Source organism: Rattus rattus, chromosome 8 (assembly GCF_011064425.1).
Source record: "Rattus rattus isolate New Zealand chromosome 8, Rrattus_CSIRO_v1, whole genome shotgun sequence".
NCBI lineage: Eukaryota > Metazoa > Chordata > Mammalia > Rodentia > Muridae > Rattus > Rattus rattus.
Window position 1 is genome coordinate 95,515,385 of NC_046161.1, and position 17,559 is coordinate 95,532,943.

General features: G+C 42.0%; 1 protein-coding gene across 2 annotated transcripts in view; it reads right to left on the bottom strand.

The window, feature by feature from the left end:
- Dnajc13 (DnaJ heat shock protein family (Hsp40) member C13) overlaps positions 1–17,559 on the bottom strand; it is a 107,440-nt gene that overhangs the window by 48,330 nt on the left and 41,551 nt on the right. Inside the window, exons 15-24 of one of the 2 annotated variants that reach the window (XM_032910395.1) lie at positions 16,710–16,865; positions 15,891–15,947; positions 13,705–13,826; positions 12,470–12,545; positions 12,153–12,248; positions 11,037–11,180; positions 7,497–7,579; positions 6,073–6,226; positions 1,373–1,476; positions 1,133–1,292 (exon numbers count right to left, since the gene is read on the bottom strand). In XM_032910395.1, coding sequence (XP_032766286.1) covers positions 1,133–1,292; positions 1,373–1,476; positions 6,073–6,226; positions 7,497–7,579; positions 11,037–11,180; positions 12,153–12,248; positions 12,470–12,545; positions 13,705–13,826; positions 15,891–15,947; positions 16,710–16,865 — 1,152 coding nt within the window. Of the gene's footprint in view, positions 1–1,132; positions 1,293–1,372; positions 1,477–6,072; positions 6,251–7,496; positions 7,580–11,036; positions 11,181–12,152; positions 12,249–12,469; positions 12,546–13,704; positions 13,827–15,890; positions 15,948–16,709; positions 16,866–17,559 lie in introns of both variants that reach the window. The other variant, XM_032910394.1, reaches the window with a different exon arrangement.

A 17,559-nucleotide genomic window follows, 5' to 3' on the forward strand; every position in this document is an offset into this window, starting at 1 on the left:
GGACGTGGCAAATGGTGTTCACTAAAATGAACATCAGTAAAAAGGAAAAGGCGTGTGCTTAAAGCACAGTGTGCTGAGTCCTCCAGTTAGGATTCTGGACTGCACAATAGACAGAGTGGTGCAGGCTCTCATTCTAGCATTTGGAAGGCTGAAACATGAAGATCCTAAGTTCAAAGCCAGCCTAAGTTTGCAGCTAGCCAAGGCCACTGAGAAAGATCCTGATCATCAGACCCCTCCCAAACCAACAAGCGCACACACTAAAGAGAACAAAGAACTCAATGGTGTGCTCGGGTTAGTGCTAGCGACAGGGCTTGCACCCTGGCTGTGCTGCTTGCCTCCTGAACTCTGCAGAAAGTGATGGCTCAGGGTTGACAACAATCATGGATGGCTATGCTGAAAACTGGTGAAATGGCTCTCTTCCACACAGTGTGTTAGCATTTAAATGGTTAAAATGGAAGAACATAAAGACTAATGCAAGAATGAAGGGCACGCTCTGCACCAAGTGCATCCCAGTCAGTTCACCACACCCAGTGCTGAATAAAATATCAGCTAACATATTCCCTTTTTTTAAAAAAAGATTTACTTATTTATTTCATGTATGTGAGTAGACTGTACCTGTCTTCAGACACACCAGAAGAGGGCACTGGATCCCATTACAGATGGTTGTGAGCCACCATGTGGTCGCTAGGAATTGAACTCACGACCTCTGGAAGAGCAGTCAGTGCTCTTAACGGCTGAGTCATCTCTCCAGCCCAACATATTTCCTTTTTAAAATCACTGGTGTTCTAAGCAACTTCACTGTCTTCACATTTTGAAATTTAGTATGTCAGAAACATTTATGACTTTTTTCCGAAATGAAAACCCAAAGATTCAACTCTAGGAGTCACTATTTCTATTACACAGCGCTTACTCTCACCCATACTTCAAGTTGGCAAAGATGCTCAAAATCAAGGGCTGAGAAACAGACCGGGATGAATAAACTTCAACTCCTTTGTTACTGTCCTATGCCTCTACTTAAACTGAAATAACTGTAATAGATACTACAGAGAGACTCATGCAAGAGTCACTGTGACAATGCCATCTGCTTAGCTGTGATGCTCTCTACCAGCACCCCTCCCCCCAGCGTCCTTACCCTCTCTAACATCCCGATGATGTATCTCGTATCTGTGAAGGGCCCTATGTCTTCATGGCATCTGCCGTAAACGATGGCAAGGGCTTGTAAACACAAACACTTCATGTTAACTTTGGGAGTGAGCAGGAAGCGGTGGTAGAGCTCATTGAAGAATTCATACCTAGATTTAAAAAGAGATTCAATAGAAACAACCAAGAAACAAACAGCGACAATAATCCATGGAGATACGAAGAGACTCACGATCTTTTTATTGATCCGCTTTCTTCATTCTCATCCTCCTCCAACAACAATCTCAAGTAATAGTCTCCTATTTTGATTTCCTCTGCCAGGCACTCATATTTAACCTTATTAACAAATACAAACCCCAGTTAGATTATAACACATTTTCCTATTCACGGTTTAACATTTGTTTTCTTTCTTTTTGATATTTCGAGACAGGGTTTCTTTGTGTAACCCTGGCTGTTTTGGAACTCGCTTGCTCTGTAGACCAGAGCTGGTCTTGAACTCAAGAGATCCGTCTGTCTCTGCCTCCTAAGTGCTGGGATTAAAGGCGTGTGTCACCATGCCTGGTTGGGTTTATCATTTAAAAACAAACAAACAAACAAAAAAACACAACAGGTAATTGTGTGTGTGTGTGTGTGTGTGTGTATCCAAGCACATGTAATGGCCAGAGGTCAACATTGGCTATAACCCTCTATAGGCCTCCACTTTATGGAATTTACCATCTTGTCTAGACCGGCTGTTCCTAGAGCTACAGGATCTGCCTGTTTCCACATGTCCCTGACCAACACTGGAGGTGCAGACCTGTGCTGCCATGCTTGCAATGCCCCCGCCCCCCTTATGTTTTTTTTATATGTATGACTATTTTGCTAGCATGTACGTTTGTGTACATGTGTGCAGTGTTTTTGTAGGCCAGAAGTGGGCAATGAATCCCTTCAGACTGGAGGTACAGCTGGAAACAGCCATATGAGGTTCTAGGAACTTAACTCTGAAGACCAGCCAATGCTATCGCACTAGTGACACAGTGAACATTTTAATGTGGGTGCTGGGAGTCTGAATGTCCATCCTCACGCCTGCACGGCAAGTGTTTACCACTGAGCCATCTCCCTGCCTCCATTACTCCTACACTGTGATATGCTATGCAAGGCTCTGCTTCATCAGTTCGGGGCCTCTCAGTTGTACACAAACGGGACAGTCTTCCCTGCAGCTCTGCCTGCCTGCCTCACAAACGCTGCGTCAGCTCGTCCTTCACGCCTGGACAACATGTCAAAGCATGGTATCAACATGGTAAGCACATCTGACTGTCAGGGGAGGTGATATGTGAGGGAAAACCTCAGGATCAGACTCTGGAAGAATACCAGGACCCTCACAACTCAGGCTGCTTATCACACGGAAAGAATTATGGATAGCTATAAAAATTAATTCCCTGATCATATTATCAAAATTCTCTATACAAAGCCTAAAACAACTGCTTTAAAAAATGTATTAGTATTAGTATTTTATATTAGTATTTTATATTCACTTTCCTTTTCTTCAGTAGATTCTGAATATTCAATGTACTCAAATTTCTATTACTGAGCATCCATCTTGTGGAACCTCATACGGCTGTTTCCAACTGTACCTCCAGTCTGAAGGGATTCATTGCCCACTTCTGGCCTACAAAGACACTGTACACATGTACACAGACATACATGCTGGCACTACTCTCTTCTGTACACTGGGGATTTAGAGGTTGTTAAAAAGAGTTCTGCTTAGATGTAAGGCTGCTCTACAGGAGGAAACTTATGCCTGGTACAGTGGTTCTAGCCAAGGATCACAGGTCCCACACATGAGTATCACACTGCCTTCTAAGTATACAATTCCAGGAACTGGAGGGGTAGCTCAGGGGTAAAGAACACACACTGTTCTTGCAGAGGACTGGGTTCAGTCCCCAGCACCTACATCAGGCAGTTTTTACTGCAGTCCCAGGGGCCTCTTCTGGCCTCTGTAGGTACACGCACATGGTACACATAAACTCACATCAGCCTACACATAAACACATAAAAATTTAAAATTAAATAAATCTCAAGCATGTATCTGTGTCCCCACAGATGAATGCAGCTCCTAATCCTTATTGAATAGAATTTGTGTAGCATATGGTAATTAACAGAGACTCACTACTAGTCAAAGTGCAGAGAACAAGTATCTTTGGAATGTTCAGACCTAAAGTGAACATCTATATTACATTCTTCCCTCTTAAGGCTCTGGGGACATTAAAGAATAGGAAGCAGAAAGATTGTGAGAGCTGAAAGTTGAGGAGGACCAGAATGAAACAGTGTCTTCTGGGTATGGAGGACCTGTGCAATCATGAACTCAACACAGCTGTGGCTGCCTTCGTAAGACCAAGCCAGTCAACATTCCAGCATATGTCGGGGGGAAGCCTATATCTGGCTGAAGAGCTACAGTTATGGTTGCTCGGAAGGGAACATCAGGTACTGTAGGGTGTGGCCCTTGGTAGGCTGACCATGCTCCAGTGGATGGCCTCACACCCAAGCACATATCGGGCAGCACTAATTGGACTTAGCCAGTTACATGCCTTTAATTCCAGCATTCAGGAGGCAGAGGCAGTCAGATGTCTGAGCTCGAGGCCACACCTGGTCCACAGACTGAGTTCCAGGAGAGCCAGGGTGGAAACTATAATTAGGAATGAAGTTGTGAGGGTCCATCTGGGAGTAGTTGGTGGTGGCAGTGGGGTATGAAGAGGTTTCAAATATATTGTGTGCGTGTGTGCATGAAGTTGTGAAGGAACAGAGAAGAATATATCTTAAGTAGTTCTGAAAACTGAACTCCATGTATGTGATAGTGAATGCTACAGAGTGAAGCAGGAAGTGGATAGGAAAGGGAACACACAGAACATATGTGTTAGTGTGAGGGACTGTGCTGTTACAGGACAGACAGGGAAGTCCTGTCAGATGATGGCATTGAGGAAAAGACCTGAAGGAGATGAGAAGACAAACTATGAGGCCTTTCAGGAAAAAAGATTTATTTTAGGCAGAGGCTATCATTACGTAGAGAGATCTTGGGTTAGGACCATGTGGTGTTTCCAGGAAGTTCATGTAAGTGGAAGCAAGAGTGAGGGAGAAGCACGAGTTAGGATGAGAGCAAAGCACTCTGGTTGGAGGGCAGGCAGGTGAGTCACTTCAAGAACGCAGGTTAATAGTACACAGGTGACAAGCCCCAGGCACACCAAGGCCTGAGCAGAGAAATTATACAGTCCACTCACACCTGTGTTTTGCTGCAAGCTGGGAATTGAACCTAGGGACTCACACGTGCCAGGCCAGCACTTCAGCACTGAGCTCTATCTCCAGCACTCTGACGACCCTGTCTCTGTGTACAGGGGTCAGGTTACAGAGTACAGGGGTGAAGGTGAGGGCAGTGATGCTCATACAGCCCAATGGACGGTGGAGCGCTGGATAACTCTGAAGGTCAGACAATAAGACTTGCTAAGATCACAAGATGACAAGACAAGCAGGAAGAACAATATAACTCTGGAGAAAGACTGTTATATACTCAACTTAAGGATGAAGCTGAAGACAAAAATCTGACGAGCTTTTGGCAAATGGGGGGTGGGAGGAAAACACAAGAGCAACAAAAATCACGAGATGATGAATCAAGGCAATGAATGTGAATAAAAAAGACCAAGGACTAATCCCTCAGGGGTGCTGGCTAGTTTTATGTAACGATGTAAGCTGAAGTCATCTGAGAGGAGGGACCTTAAGAAAATGCCTCCATAAGAAGTCTCTAGGGCATTTTATCAACCAGTGATTGTCTGGGGGAAGGCCAGCCTGTTGCAGGTGGTCCCATTACCTGGCTGGTGGTCATGGGTTCTATAGGACAGCAGGCTGAGCAAGCCTTGAGGAACAAGTCAGTAAGCAGCACCCCTCCATGGTCTTTGCATGAACTCCTGACTCCAGGTTCTAGCCCTCAGTTCCTGTCCTGACTTCCTTCCATGGTGGACTACAATGGGAAGTGTAAGCCAGATCACCCTTTCCTCCCCAGTGTGCTTTTGGTCATGGTGTTTCATTATAGCAACTGGACTTCTAAGACACCAGGCCAGCCTGTGGTCACACAGAAGAGGAGAGAGGATTAGAGAAAATTGAAAAGAATCGACAGTAAAGGAAACTCAGGAGATTGCAAGTGTCTCAAGCTGAAGTATGGAAAAAATTTCCAGGAGAGGATGAGTACATTTAAATTACATACTTTAGAAGCAGGGTTAAAGATCAAAGACAGCAGGATTGTGTGTATAATCAATGAATCTGTTACGCGGGTTTCAATTACATACACTCATGCGTCCCTTAGCAATGAGGATATGCTCTGAAAAGTGTGTCACCGTGGTATTCACGCTCTGAGAAGTATGGTGCTGGGTTACTCTGCTTTGTTGCAAACAGCCCTGAGCAAGCCTAATACCAAACGAGATGGCGCTCATGTTATGGGTCAGTATTATGTTCCATGAATAAATAAAAGAACACGCGGCACATGACTGCACACGCACACAGGTCCTACTCATGCACCTAACACTCAAACACAAGGTTACCTACCATGTGTATGTTTTCTACTCTTCACATCAATTATTTTAACAAAGCAGCAACCAGAGTCAAATCATAATGTGAACATCTACATTCCAGTAAAGAACAAATCTAAACTCCCAGGTATGGGGGAAACATGCCAAATGATCTGAAAGCACACGTCAAAGTTATTCAAACTCATGACAGATCCTTAGCTGTAAGGTTGAATAACATTTTTTGACCTTTTTGTCTCAAAGATTAAAATTCCCCAATATTTTCTGGTATGTTACACTGGGAAAGCTAACGACATGGCTATACAGATAGTTTAAATGTCCTTTGGAAGGCAGCACGTGCTCTCACTCGTTTGGGTTGTATGGTATGAAGACAGAGCTGTACCTCAAACTCATGGTGGTTCCAGGAGATGACACTGGCGCTGCCCAGCTCCCTATCGACGTTAAACGTCCTCATCTCAGACTCAAGGGTGTCCTTCAGCTCTTCTCGGGTCTTAAAATTCCAAATAAGGTTCGATCTAGCATGGTCTTGACTAAACCTAAACACACATGCAATCAGGAAACTGTAGGAAACAAGCATTTCTCAAATCTACCAACAGCCTGTACTGCATCTACTTATAATAAACAAGAAAAGCACAAGATTATTAAACCTTGCCAAGAAAAAATAAAATCTGTATTAAGCAAACAGAATAAAACTTTATAATAAACACACAATCACTATAAAATTCTTTTATTTTGGAAGTTTTCAATAAAAATGGTGAGAAACTGAACTTAAAATTACATACAGTTGTATGAAATTTAAACATGTATAGTTCAATTTAAGTTATCTGTAGCTAACAAAAATTCAAATTAGAAAACAATACTGCCAATATCCAACTTCGAGCTCTGTGGGATGACAGCCTGTGTGGCACCCCCAGATGACCCAGGGCTCTGCAGAACTGCTGGAGGTGGCGTTAGAGCGAATGTGGACAAAATCTAAACCCGGGTGGGGACTTTACACCTGCTATTCACCAGTCAGCAGCCCCTTAGCAAGCGTCACGTCAGGGCTTCGTGTTTTCAAGGAATAAGAACCAAAGCATGCAGTCGAGGATGTCCTACAGCTTACACATCTAAGGTGCATGTAGTGCGGGTGCTTTCACACTACGACACCTCAGGCCGATGGACTCTGTCACCCTGCATGCACTCGTCTCCCTGACTGTGCTTCTCTGGGTCAGTGTTCGGAAGGCTGCAGAGTATCTGAGGGTACTGGTACCGGTTGTTTCTCACAAATCTTCTTGGGCTTTAGCATTCACCTCTTTTTTTTTTTTTACTTTTTGTTGATTCTTTGTGAATTTTATATCATGCACTCCAAACCCACTTGTTTCCCTGTCCCTTGCCTTTGCAACACCTCCCACAAAGAAAAAAAGAAAAAAGAAAAAAAGAAAAGAACCCTTGCAATGGGAGCTGCAGTGTGTCAGTGTGTCACACAGCACTCCTTTTGTACACACATCTTTCCATGCAGATGTCCACTGCCATGAGCTACTGGTCTGGTTTAGGCCTCTGTCACCCAGTCAAGACTCCATTTCTAAGAGCTGAAGGCAGGTATGCGGCTAACTCTACGCCACAGGAAACGTCTTGTACAGCCGTCTCCAAGCCTTGATACAATTCTCAGGATAACAACTCAGATGGCTGACTGCCTTCACTTTAGGAGCGTGTCAATGGAACCCATCTTGACAGAGTAAGAGTAATCCCAGCCTGAGACAACCCATCCTGGTTCCTCCAGCATCAACATCAAGCTTACCAAGGCTGGAGGAGAGGCCTCAAGCTTACCTGTAATAGAAGAGATCCCAGTTCGCTTCTATTTTTATTCTCTGTCTTCTCTTTCGAAGAACTACTGGCTTTTGATTTATGTTCTAGAAAAGAAAACAAATATACTACATAGCAGTCTCCACGGCCACCAAACAGAGTCCTCAGAGCTGGCAGCAGGACATCAACCTACCACGTGAGGAGCATCGATTTCATCAGACTCACAGAAGCTAGCTTAGCAAACAGTCCACCACATTAATCATAGCAAATCGTTTGCTAGCATTGGTTCTGATAGATGCTCAAATATCATATAACCAAAAATTACTGTTTCAACACCAAGGCTTGAAATCTTTAAACTGATCACCAGTAAAATTTACAAGTCAAAAACTGACTTGCTTCAAATATTTACATGCAACTAATAAAAATTCGTGAAAAATGTAACAAGTGTAAAAAATTTCTGTTATTACACCACTCCTAAAGCCAAGAGGCACAAGTGCACTGAAGCGGCCAACAGGGAAGAAAGCAGCATTACATCCAGGCAATGTAAAGTCAGGCGGAAACACTAAAGCAAGTCAAGACAACACCACACGCCAGTTCAGCACACTTCACACACGTAAAGGGCTTAACTCACCATATGGTTTTTGTCCTGAATTTAATTGTAGAAAGAAAAAAAATTAAGATGAAAATATAAAAAGGAGACTATGAACCTAAATCTGGCAAGCTGTATCTATTACAAATTCCACAAGACCGTCACCGATATAACTCATCTTCACTCTACAGCAGAAGAGCCAGCTGCGTTTCCAAGCTTACAAGTCCAATGTTAGACGGTTGTAGACCCTTAGAGCGCAGGGCCCTGATCCAGAGGTAGGTACTTACGTAAGATTTGCAATCGGAAGGGGAGATGATCTCCAACAATCCTTAAAGGCTGTTGTGGCCCTGCGCACTTGCTCTAAGTATAACCATGCATATTCAGACATGAAAACCCTAATGCTCAGTGTATCAAGGCCAGAGCACTGAATGGCTTCAATTAACAATGTGGAAGTAGTGTGGCAAATCAGATAGAGCCAGAAAATAGACTCATAGTATTAAATGAATAAAAGTAAGATGAAGATTAATCTGTAACAAAATTCTATTTGAAATAAAATTTACTGGCTATGTATGGGAATGTTTACAAATTTTAACTCCATGCACCATCAGAAAAACTAACACAAACTGACTTACGTACAAAATAATTCAAAGTTTAGTGTTTACAATAAATCAATTCTTAAAACTTCCCATCAGAAATCAGAGGCACTTCCAGCAGGCCTTGGTGGTGCTGGTCTGTACCTAGACTTTCAGGAGGCTCCGGTGGGAGCTGGAGAGCTAAACAGTAAGGCCCAGTAAGGCCCCAGCTTAAGGAGCAACAAACTAAAGAAACAGCACAGCACCGTTACTAAATTCACTCCCTTTCATGTAAGTGGATAACAGTTTAGAATGATAATAATATAAATTTCATACTAGTAAAGAATAATACCTCTGGAGCTGGAGAGATGGCTCAGTGGTTGAGAGCACTGACTGCTCTTCCAGAGGTTCTGAGTTCAATTCCCAGCAACCACATGGTGGCTCACAACCATCTGTAATGGATCCAATGCCCTCTTCTGGTGTGTCTGAAGACAGCTACAGTATACTCATATATATTAAATAAATAAATCTTTATAAAAAATAATAATTCCTCATAAAAATGTATGTACAAAATTAGAAGGTAAAAATCCTAAGTAAAAAAGGAAATCCCTAAACTGAAAAAAAAAAGTCACATGTACCAAAACAACAACAAAACATACTAGTCAACATTAACCAAAGGCTACCACTAACTCAACACACAGCATCAATAGCATTCAAAACTGGCCCCAAGGACATCCTATCAAGAGAGACATGGATCTCTTCAGGATTAGCCAGTCAGTTTAACAAAGGCACAGACCACTCACCACTGATATTTGTTTCAATGCATGGAAAGCCACAAAGCTGAACCACTGTTTCCTTCATAAACTATTATGCAGACCAAGCAGTATGCATGTTAATAATACAAAATAAATGATTTAAAAATTATAATCAGTTCATCTTCCCAACTCAAATATTTTTGATCATGTGCTCAAAATGTTAACTAGCCCATGCAAACAATGCCAAAAGATCAGTAAGATAAAATTGGTATTAAAAATGCAAATTTTCTCCTCTAAATCTCTGTTGTAACAGATAGTACTTTTCTAGGTACGTAGCTTTATGTTCAAGCTTATGTTTTATAGATGTATAGATGTAACATATGAGTTAGATACTAAAAACTTACTTGATTGATTGACAATATGGTAATGGTAATTAAAAACTTGAAGTAACTGTTACTTTAGAAATGGGCTTAACTAGCCGAAGCCAGTAATTTTCAAAAACTAAAAAATAACCACACCAACTGTCTATGTGTTTTCACTGCTCCAATGCTGTCGCAGAACTGTCACAAACAGGTCCTACAAGTGCTCTAACAATCTAGTTTAAACATAGAACAACTCTGTAAGACAGAGATGGGAAGTGTGCTATTCCGATTTTAGAGAAGGGCACATTTCTGAAAGCGCTACACTTGAGTAAGTAGGTGGCGAGGTGAGGCAAGGCTGGACACTTGTTATCAAGCACAGCCTCAGTGTGCTCCGGCCTGAAAGCCAGCTGAGTGGCTCTTCACCAGCCATCATCACTCAGAAAGTTAGCATTAACCTGCATGCTTGACTCCCAAATAACTTAGACTGATCCAAATTTTAGATCCATAGACTTGTTTGCTCCTTTACACTTAGACTGGAAATCTATCTGCAGGTGAAAATGAACTGATTTCTTTGAATAATTAATTTTTAAAAAGTAACCTCCATGAATAAAGACATTGTTAGGTGTTGTTAGAAAGACTCTGACTAAGTTGGCTCTGAAAGAGCACTTGGTTCATTCCTAACCCTGCATCATCCATGACAGAAGTGTGTAGGCTGCAGGGTACTTCTGTGACACATGCTAGAAGAAACCAAAACTCCACATCTGACTTTGGTTCAAGGAATAATATCACAACATTTATAATACATTAAAAAATGTAAACAGCATCTTTAAAACATTTAGATCTAAATAAAACAGGCAAACAAGTACACTGTATTTTTTTATGTGTAAAGCAAAATATGAAAATTGGAATATGTAGAGAATAACTTTCTTTATATTACCTAACTAAAATCTTAATCATTAGTTTCCCCAAACTAGTAACTGAGGAAGATATGAATCAGAATTGGTGAGGTTAATTTTTTAAGGTTTGAGTATTCTGTCAGTAATATGTGAATTAACACCTGTAACTGCAATGAGTCTGATCTAGGACATATTCCCCTTTACCTCTTTTTAAAAAGTACTCTTTAGAGAAAATAATTACAGTTTCTCCTTCCCTCCCTCCATACCCTCCCACGTATAATCCCTTGTCCTCTTTCAAATCCATGGCCTCCTTTTCTTTAACTATTTAGACACGCACGCACACGTTCTCTCTCTCTCTCTCTCCCTCCCTCCCTCCTAACACCCACATACCTCTTTCTGAGCAATGCCCATCCTATCCCTCCAGTGCATCAACACAAGATCAACCTTTTCTTTGGCAAACTTCTCAACTTCTTTGGCAGCTTTTCCAGCTAGTCTTTGCCACTCGGGAACTTTATTAAATTTTCCATATTGATCCTGTAATATTAAAATCATTACATAGCTACTTTCATATATGTTTTAAAACTATATACAGCTATATCACACTATTTCAAAAAAGAAAATAAAAAATGGCATGCAAGAGTTTAGTGAAGAAGTGAAAACGTGTAAAATGCATTAATTTCCCATACAAGAAACTTTAGCCTCCCCAATCAAGCTGCACCATGATTTGTTTCGAAAAGATACATGGGGTGCACACAAACTCAGGAGTAGGGACTGTAGAAGACAACATGAGAAATGTTACACAGCATCACGAGAAATGCTCATGTAATGTACTCAGGGACAAGACACTAATTACCCCACCCACCCACCCGCCCACCCGCCCACCCGCCCATCCATCCACCCATCCACCCATCCATCCATCCATCCATCCATCCATCCATCCATCCATCCATCCATCCATCCATCCATCCATCCTCTGTCTATCTAGAGAGAGTCCCGCTCTGTGGCCCTGGCTGTCCTGGAACTCACTCTGTAGACCAGGCTGGCCTTGAAGTCACAGAGCTGTGCCTCAGCCTCCCCAGTGCCAGGATTAAAGGTGTGCACCATTACACTCAGCTCAGAATATCAGAGCTGATATATGAGATACCGAAAGGGGAAAAGTTACAAGTAACTTGTATTCAGTATTTATCCCTTCTACCAGTAGAGATCAACTCCGTACTCTTTATAAAATACCTCAGACACTCGAAATTTCTAAAGGAAGCCAGTCTTGACTATATTACAGTAATGGGTGGGAGAAAACATACTATCATTAATAATACGAGTAGACTGTGGTGATAGTGACACATCTCTGAGTATAGAAAGTTAATGAGCTGTACAATTTGAAGCCATACAACATCTTATGAGATGTAACTGTCAGCGCTCAGAGCAGCTCTTGATTTCAGGTTAGTCTTCCAGAGAAGAGGGCAGCACAGCAGCACCTCAGCCCCGTCTGGAGAGCGTACTACTTACCATTGCTATTTTCACATTGTCTCTGACGTGCATTCGGTCTGCATCCTTCTCTGGAACTGGATCTGAACTGTCCAAGTATGCCAACAAGCCTGGTGGCTAATAACAACACAGAATCCACTTTTCAAAATAAAAGAAAATTCAGCCTTCAAAGCCCAAACTCAGAATGTTAGTGTTCTCAAACACTACGGTTTGGTGCTTGGGCAGCTCTGAGGGGATGCCCGAGAGAGCACGCCTTCCCGGTTAGGGTGTAAATTACATCATTAAATTCTGTCTGACAGGCATACGAGAAAAGCTTTTCATTTTCTTGGTGGACTCACCAAAATGCGCCTCAACAAGTTTGTGGCAGTCGTGTTGTCTGCTGTCCAGAGCCCCACTAGATGTCTACTTAGCTGTCTGAAAAAAGCAGACGTTGAGAAAGGTTTCTGCTCTAGCTCAGCTAGAATAGAAAGGAATTTTAAAGAACAAATTTCATAATTATAAGAAATATGTTTACATACTAATAATTCAGATATTAGAAACTGTCAAAAATGAATATGTAGTAAAGAGGAACTTGAGACACTCTTCTAATATTAATGAATTTCCTCCAATTTAAAGTCCTTCCCTAATAGCTACACTAATTTGTTTTAAAGCATTACTCTTTTATGACCCTGATTTATTGTGTGTGTGTGTGTGTGTGTGTGTACACATGTGTCAGAGGTCAGAGGCCAATCTGTGGAGTAGGTTTTATTCACCCTTTATTTCATGGGTCCAGAAGCCTGGGCTCAGCTTGGTAGGCCAGCTGGCCTGGCCGCTGACTTTCCCAGGTGAGCCATCTGACAGGCTTGAATTTTAATGGCATGAACATGACATAGGTTCTTACCCACTTACAGAAAGCAAAAACTAAAATATGTGGATGCACACACACCAACTCAATGGACTCGACACGGTTAGCTTGTGTAGCGATAACCGAGGAACCACGCATGAGTGGTCTATGCTACTACTTATAGAGTGGAGAATGTCATTTCAGAGTCAGGTGCGCTCTGGGCAGTTGGCAGGGTCTTGTATCAGAACCCGCAGAGCTAAAATAGTGGAACTCAGGCAGCCTGAGTTAACAAGACAACTTATGTTTATTGTCACCTAAGTGACAACTGGAAGAAAGGTGGTTCATCCAAGATTTGGAACAAGCCTACTTTAGGGTGGAATTGTGTTTAAGATTCCCCTCCTTTCTCTTTCTTTATAAAGTAGAGTAGCTAACTGACCAAAGTTACTTAAAAATGAACTCTGTGAATGCTTCCCACGTGGGGCTGTGTGATGTAAACAGTCACAGGAAATGAATGGTCTGGGCCTATGAGGACTTATAAGCTTCTAGATAGTCTTTCCTGCACTCCCATCCCAGACTCTATCAAGACTCTGACAAAAGAAAAAGGAACCAGATCCTCCCACCAGAACCCTATCACGTGGAACTGCATAGTCAAGAGAAAAGGGAGCTCTGATGTAATCCCAATGCTTGCTTTATACAGTGTTCAGACCTGATCCAAACAGAAAGTGAACTTCGGGGACTCTACCAACTCACCTATTCGTAAGCATGCGCTGATCGGAGCTGATTGTAAACATCGCCGTGTGCAGGTGCCGAGGTAGGGCGCCCTCACTCAGGGCGAGGTCCTGCATCTTAGTAGCAATCTCTCTGTCACCTTCCTTCGGGAAAGGGAAAGATGGCACCTAAGACAGCAGTCTAGAACAAGCTCTATTCTTTAAAGATTCATATATGTATAAAGTGCACTGTCGCTGTCTTCAGACACACCAGAAGAGGGCATCAGATCCCATTACAGATGGTTGTGAGCCACCATGTGGTTGCTGGGAATTGAACTCAGGACCTATGCAAGAGCAGTCAGTGTTCCTAACCGCCAGCCTTCTCTCCAGCCCCCTCTTTTAACTTTATAACACCAAACTTTCAGCTTTCACAAAAGAAAGGGAAAGGGGAAGGGGGAGGGGAAGGGAGAGGGAAAGGAGAAAAGTAACTTTTAATTATTACAAAAGAAACACCAGGGACTGCAGCTAATTTTAAAGATATTATTTGTCTTTAGAATGAAGTTTAGTTTCCAGCTAAATTTACCATACGAATTATGCCTTGCTGAATTTAAGATTTAAAGTACGGTGGTTTCTAGAGTATTTACAAGCTGGCAGCAGGGAAAGGTGGCTTAGGGAGAATACCAATTCCTATCAAAGACACATACAAGTCAGGCTTGCTTTTGCTACAATCATTTTTAGGTCAGTTACGTGGTTAATGGACAGTGTGGTGTGGGGAAACTCTTTATTCCAGTTCTTGTGGGGTTTTTTTTCCCCTAGAAAACACAATTTTTTCTTTAAAGTTTATGTATTGTTTGAGGTACTTGCCAAGAGTATGTACAAATTATATCTTTTAGAGACATGAGCTACAATCAATGGCTATACATTCAACTGTGATTGGTATGTAAAGCCCACTCAGCGCCTTGCTTCTCAAGGATGACGGGTCCTAGTACTGCAGTGGCAGAACGCTGGGAGAACAGTTGAGAGAACACTGTTTGACATCAGGGTCCTAACTGGGCCTGCATGCCATAAGCTCTGCGGAAGTCAAAGACATGGTGTCCATTTCTAGAACCTAAAACTGTGCAAAGAACCTGTTAGCTAGAGAGCGAGAATTAGGCTTCAGCGATGTGTACACTAAATACACAACAGAAAAAAAGCAACCTTTTGTCCTCGACCAGTTTGACATCTACATCTGTCTGTCTTTATTTTGCCTATAAAATACTTAAGGGTAAACGAATTCTTTGCTTTTTATCAAGTTTTTTTTTTTTTTTTTTTTTTTTTATGCATACCACAACTGCCATTTTTTTTTTTTTCCTTTTCTTTTTTTCGGAGCTGGGGACCAAACCCAGGGCCTTGCGCGTGCTAGGCAAGCACTCTACCACTGAGCTAAATCCCCAACCCCAACTGCCATGTTTTGTAAAGAATAGAACCTCTTACATTTTATCCAAATTACTAGTATGACACAAAAATACAGGCATTCAAAAGCCGTTTAGATTGATGTCACTACAAACATCACAGAATGCAGCTACTGTTTAGTAACTATGATTTTATCTTTCAAATTTTTTTTAAAGATTTCATTTTATTTTGTGTGTATGAGTGTTTTGCTTGCATGAATATCTGTGCAGCATATGCACGCATGGCAGAGGGCAACAGATCCCTAGGAACTGCACTGAAATACTGCTGTGAGCCACCATTTCTGTGCTGAGAACTGAACCACTCTCCTCTGTGAGAGCAATCAGTGCTCTTAAGCACAGCGCAGCTCTTCAGCCCATGGTTTTATCTTTTAAAGAACGCAGAGGCAGCAACTTAGGGTAGTGACTCCAGTGGAGGGACTGCTGTTGTTACTCACAGTGACATCCTTCCCCTATTAACTCTTCCATAGCAGATCTCTGCACGGGCTCAGTACCTCGAGCTCAGTGCCCCCACCAACATCAGGGAAAGCAACAGGGATAAAAAGCTGACTTTATGTCACAAGAAATAAGCAAGGTGTGAGTGTAGTGTCCTCTGGAGACGACAGTGCACACTCCTTCTCAGTGTGACCTCTGCCCTCAGATTCTGAATAAAACCTACAACTACTCTTATCCAGAGAATAAGAAGTTTCCCCTCAAAGACTGAATGGCAATTTTGTCAGCTTCAGTGAAAATAATCAATCATCATTTCAAGAATTTTAAGATTTCAAAATGATTCTCTCACCTCTATTATTGCCTTCATAACCAATCCCGCTCCCTTTACAATTGCCATGGAAGGATGCTTAAAAATGAAGAGGAAAGATCAGTGAGTAAAAGAGCATTTCCCTCTGACACATTTACTGTTCTGCCTAAGGAACAAACGCGATCTGTGCACGGTGATAAGCCACAAAGTCAGGAGAGCGACTAACTAGGAAAACCGACTGGGGAAACATACAGCTCAAACTCAGATCGGAGTCTGGTTTTAAGCATGTCGGGTTTATGACAGCTTAGGAAAAAGGCACATTAACATGAACAACAATATATACTATAATTAACAGCAATAAAATCATAAATATTTATATAAAATATGAATACAAATATATGAATATAATAAACACTACAGTATCATATAAAATAACAAATGGTTTCCAGTGCTTATGAACAATCTGGCAAAATCTCGCCTTGACTATGTGGACATTTGTGAAGAAAGAAAACTTTAAGCCTACCAAGGGAAAAAGTAAGCTTTTCACTATGTCTAAGCTAGCAACATGTTCACAACAATGGCAAGAGCAAGAATTCTACATGAACATCAAGAAACCCGCGGGCTAAAAATCTGACATGGTGATGATCAAGGTTATGCTGTCACAATGGAAGCATGCACATATGCACGCACAATTTAAAACACTTTGATCCAACTATGGGTGGAGTCAGTAGCACAATGCTTGCCTGGGACACAGGCAAGGCCCTAAACTCTGATTTTGTACTTTGAGAGGTAGGGAAGCAACAATTATTAATGGAGCCTTTCAGACAGTGCAGTCATTAGACAAGGGACATGTGAGCTCACCTGAAAGAGTTTAAACAGTGTTCTTCCATTGGAGGCTACCATCTCTAAGAGCATATCAAACTGCTGCCCTTCGGTTGTCTCACTATATGGAGCACAGAGGGCAAAGGTAAGGAAGTCCAAGAGTGAACTAATTACAAGGGCACCAGTCCCATGATCCTGAAAGAAAGCAGCACACTGTTTAGAAACAAATGCAGGGAGCTTCAGCCCCGACACGGCAATGACGTGTTCCTTTTCTTCATGCTGAGTATCAGACAGAAACAATGACTCAAATTTTTCAACAGAGACTCAAATGCTCATGGTGCTTGAATGTTTATTAGTTACTATCGTAAAGCCACACTTATTTTCTAAAGAACATAACATAAACTCAAGATTAGTTATTTAACGTAATTAACCCCTCAAGAGAATAACCCACATTTCTCAAATGTGCATTCTAACTAAAGTTAATGTGTAACTGAGTGGAGGGGGCAGAAAGAGAAGAAGACAGACAGACAGAAAGAAATTAAGTATCAGACAGATAGACATACAGAAAGAAAGGAAAGAGGGAGGGAGGGAGGGAGGGAGAGAGGTCAATAAAGCAGTCACAGGGCACAGGGCTGGCTCAGCAGTTAAGAATATCTGCTGTGCTTCAGGCAACCTGGGTTCAATCCCCAGCACCCACATTACTCCAGTCCCATGAGCTCTAAGGCATTCTTCTGGCCTCCACTGACACTACACACATGTGGCACAGTCAAACAGGCAGGCAAAACACCCTGCCTGTTTAATAAAAATGGGGGAAAAAAGAAAAGCAGTCTAACAGCATTTGTAAACCTGTGGCAATTTGATTGTGTTCACGTAATTGCTAGCCTCTAAG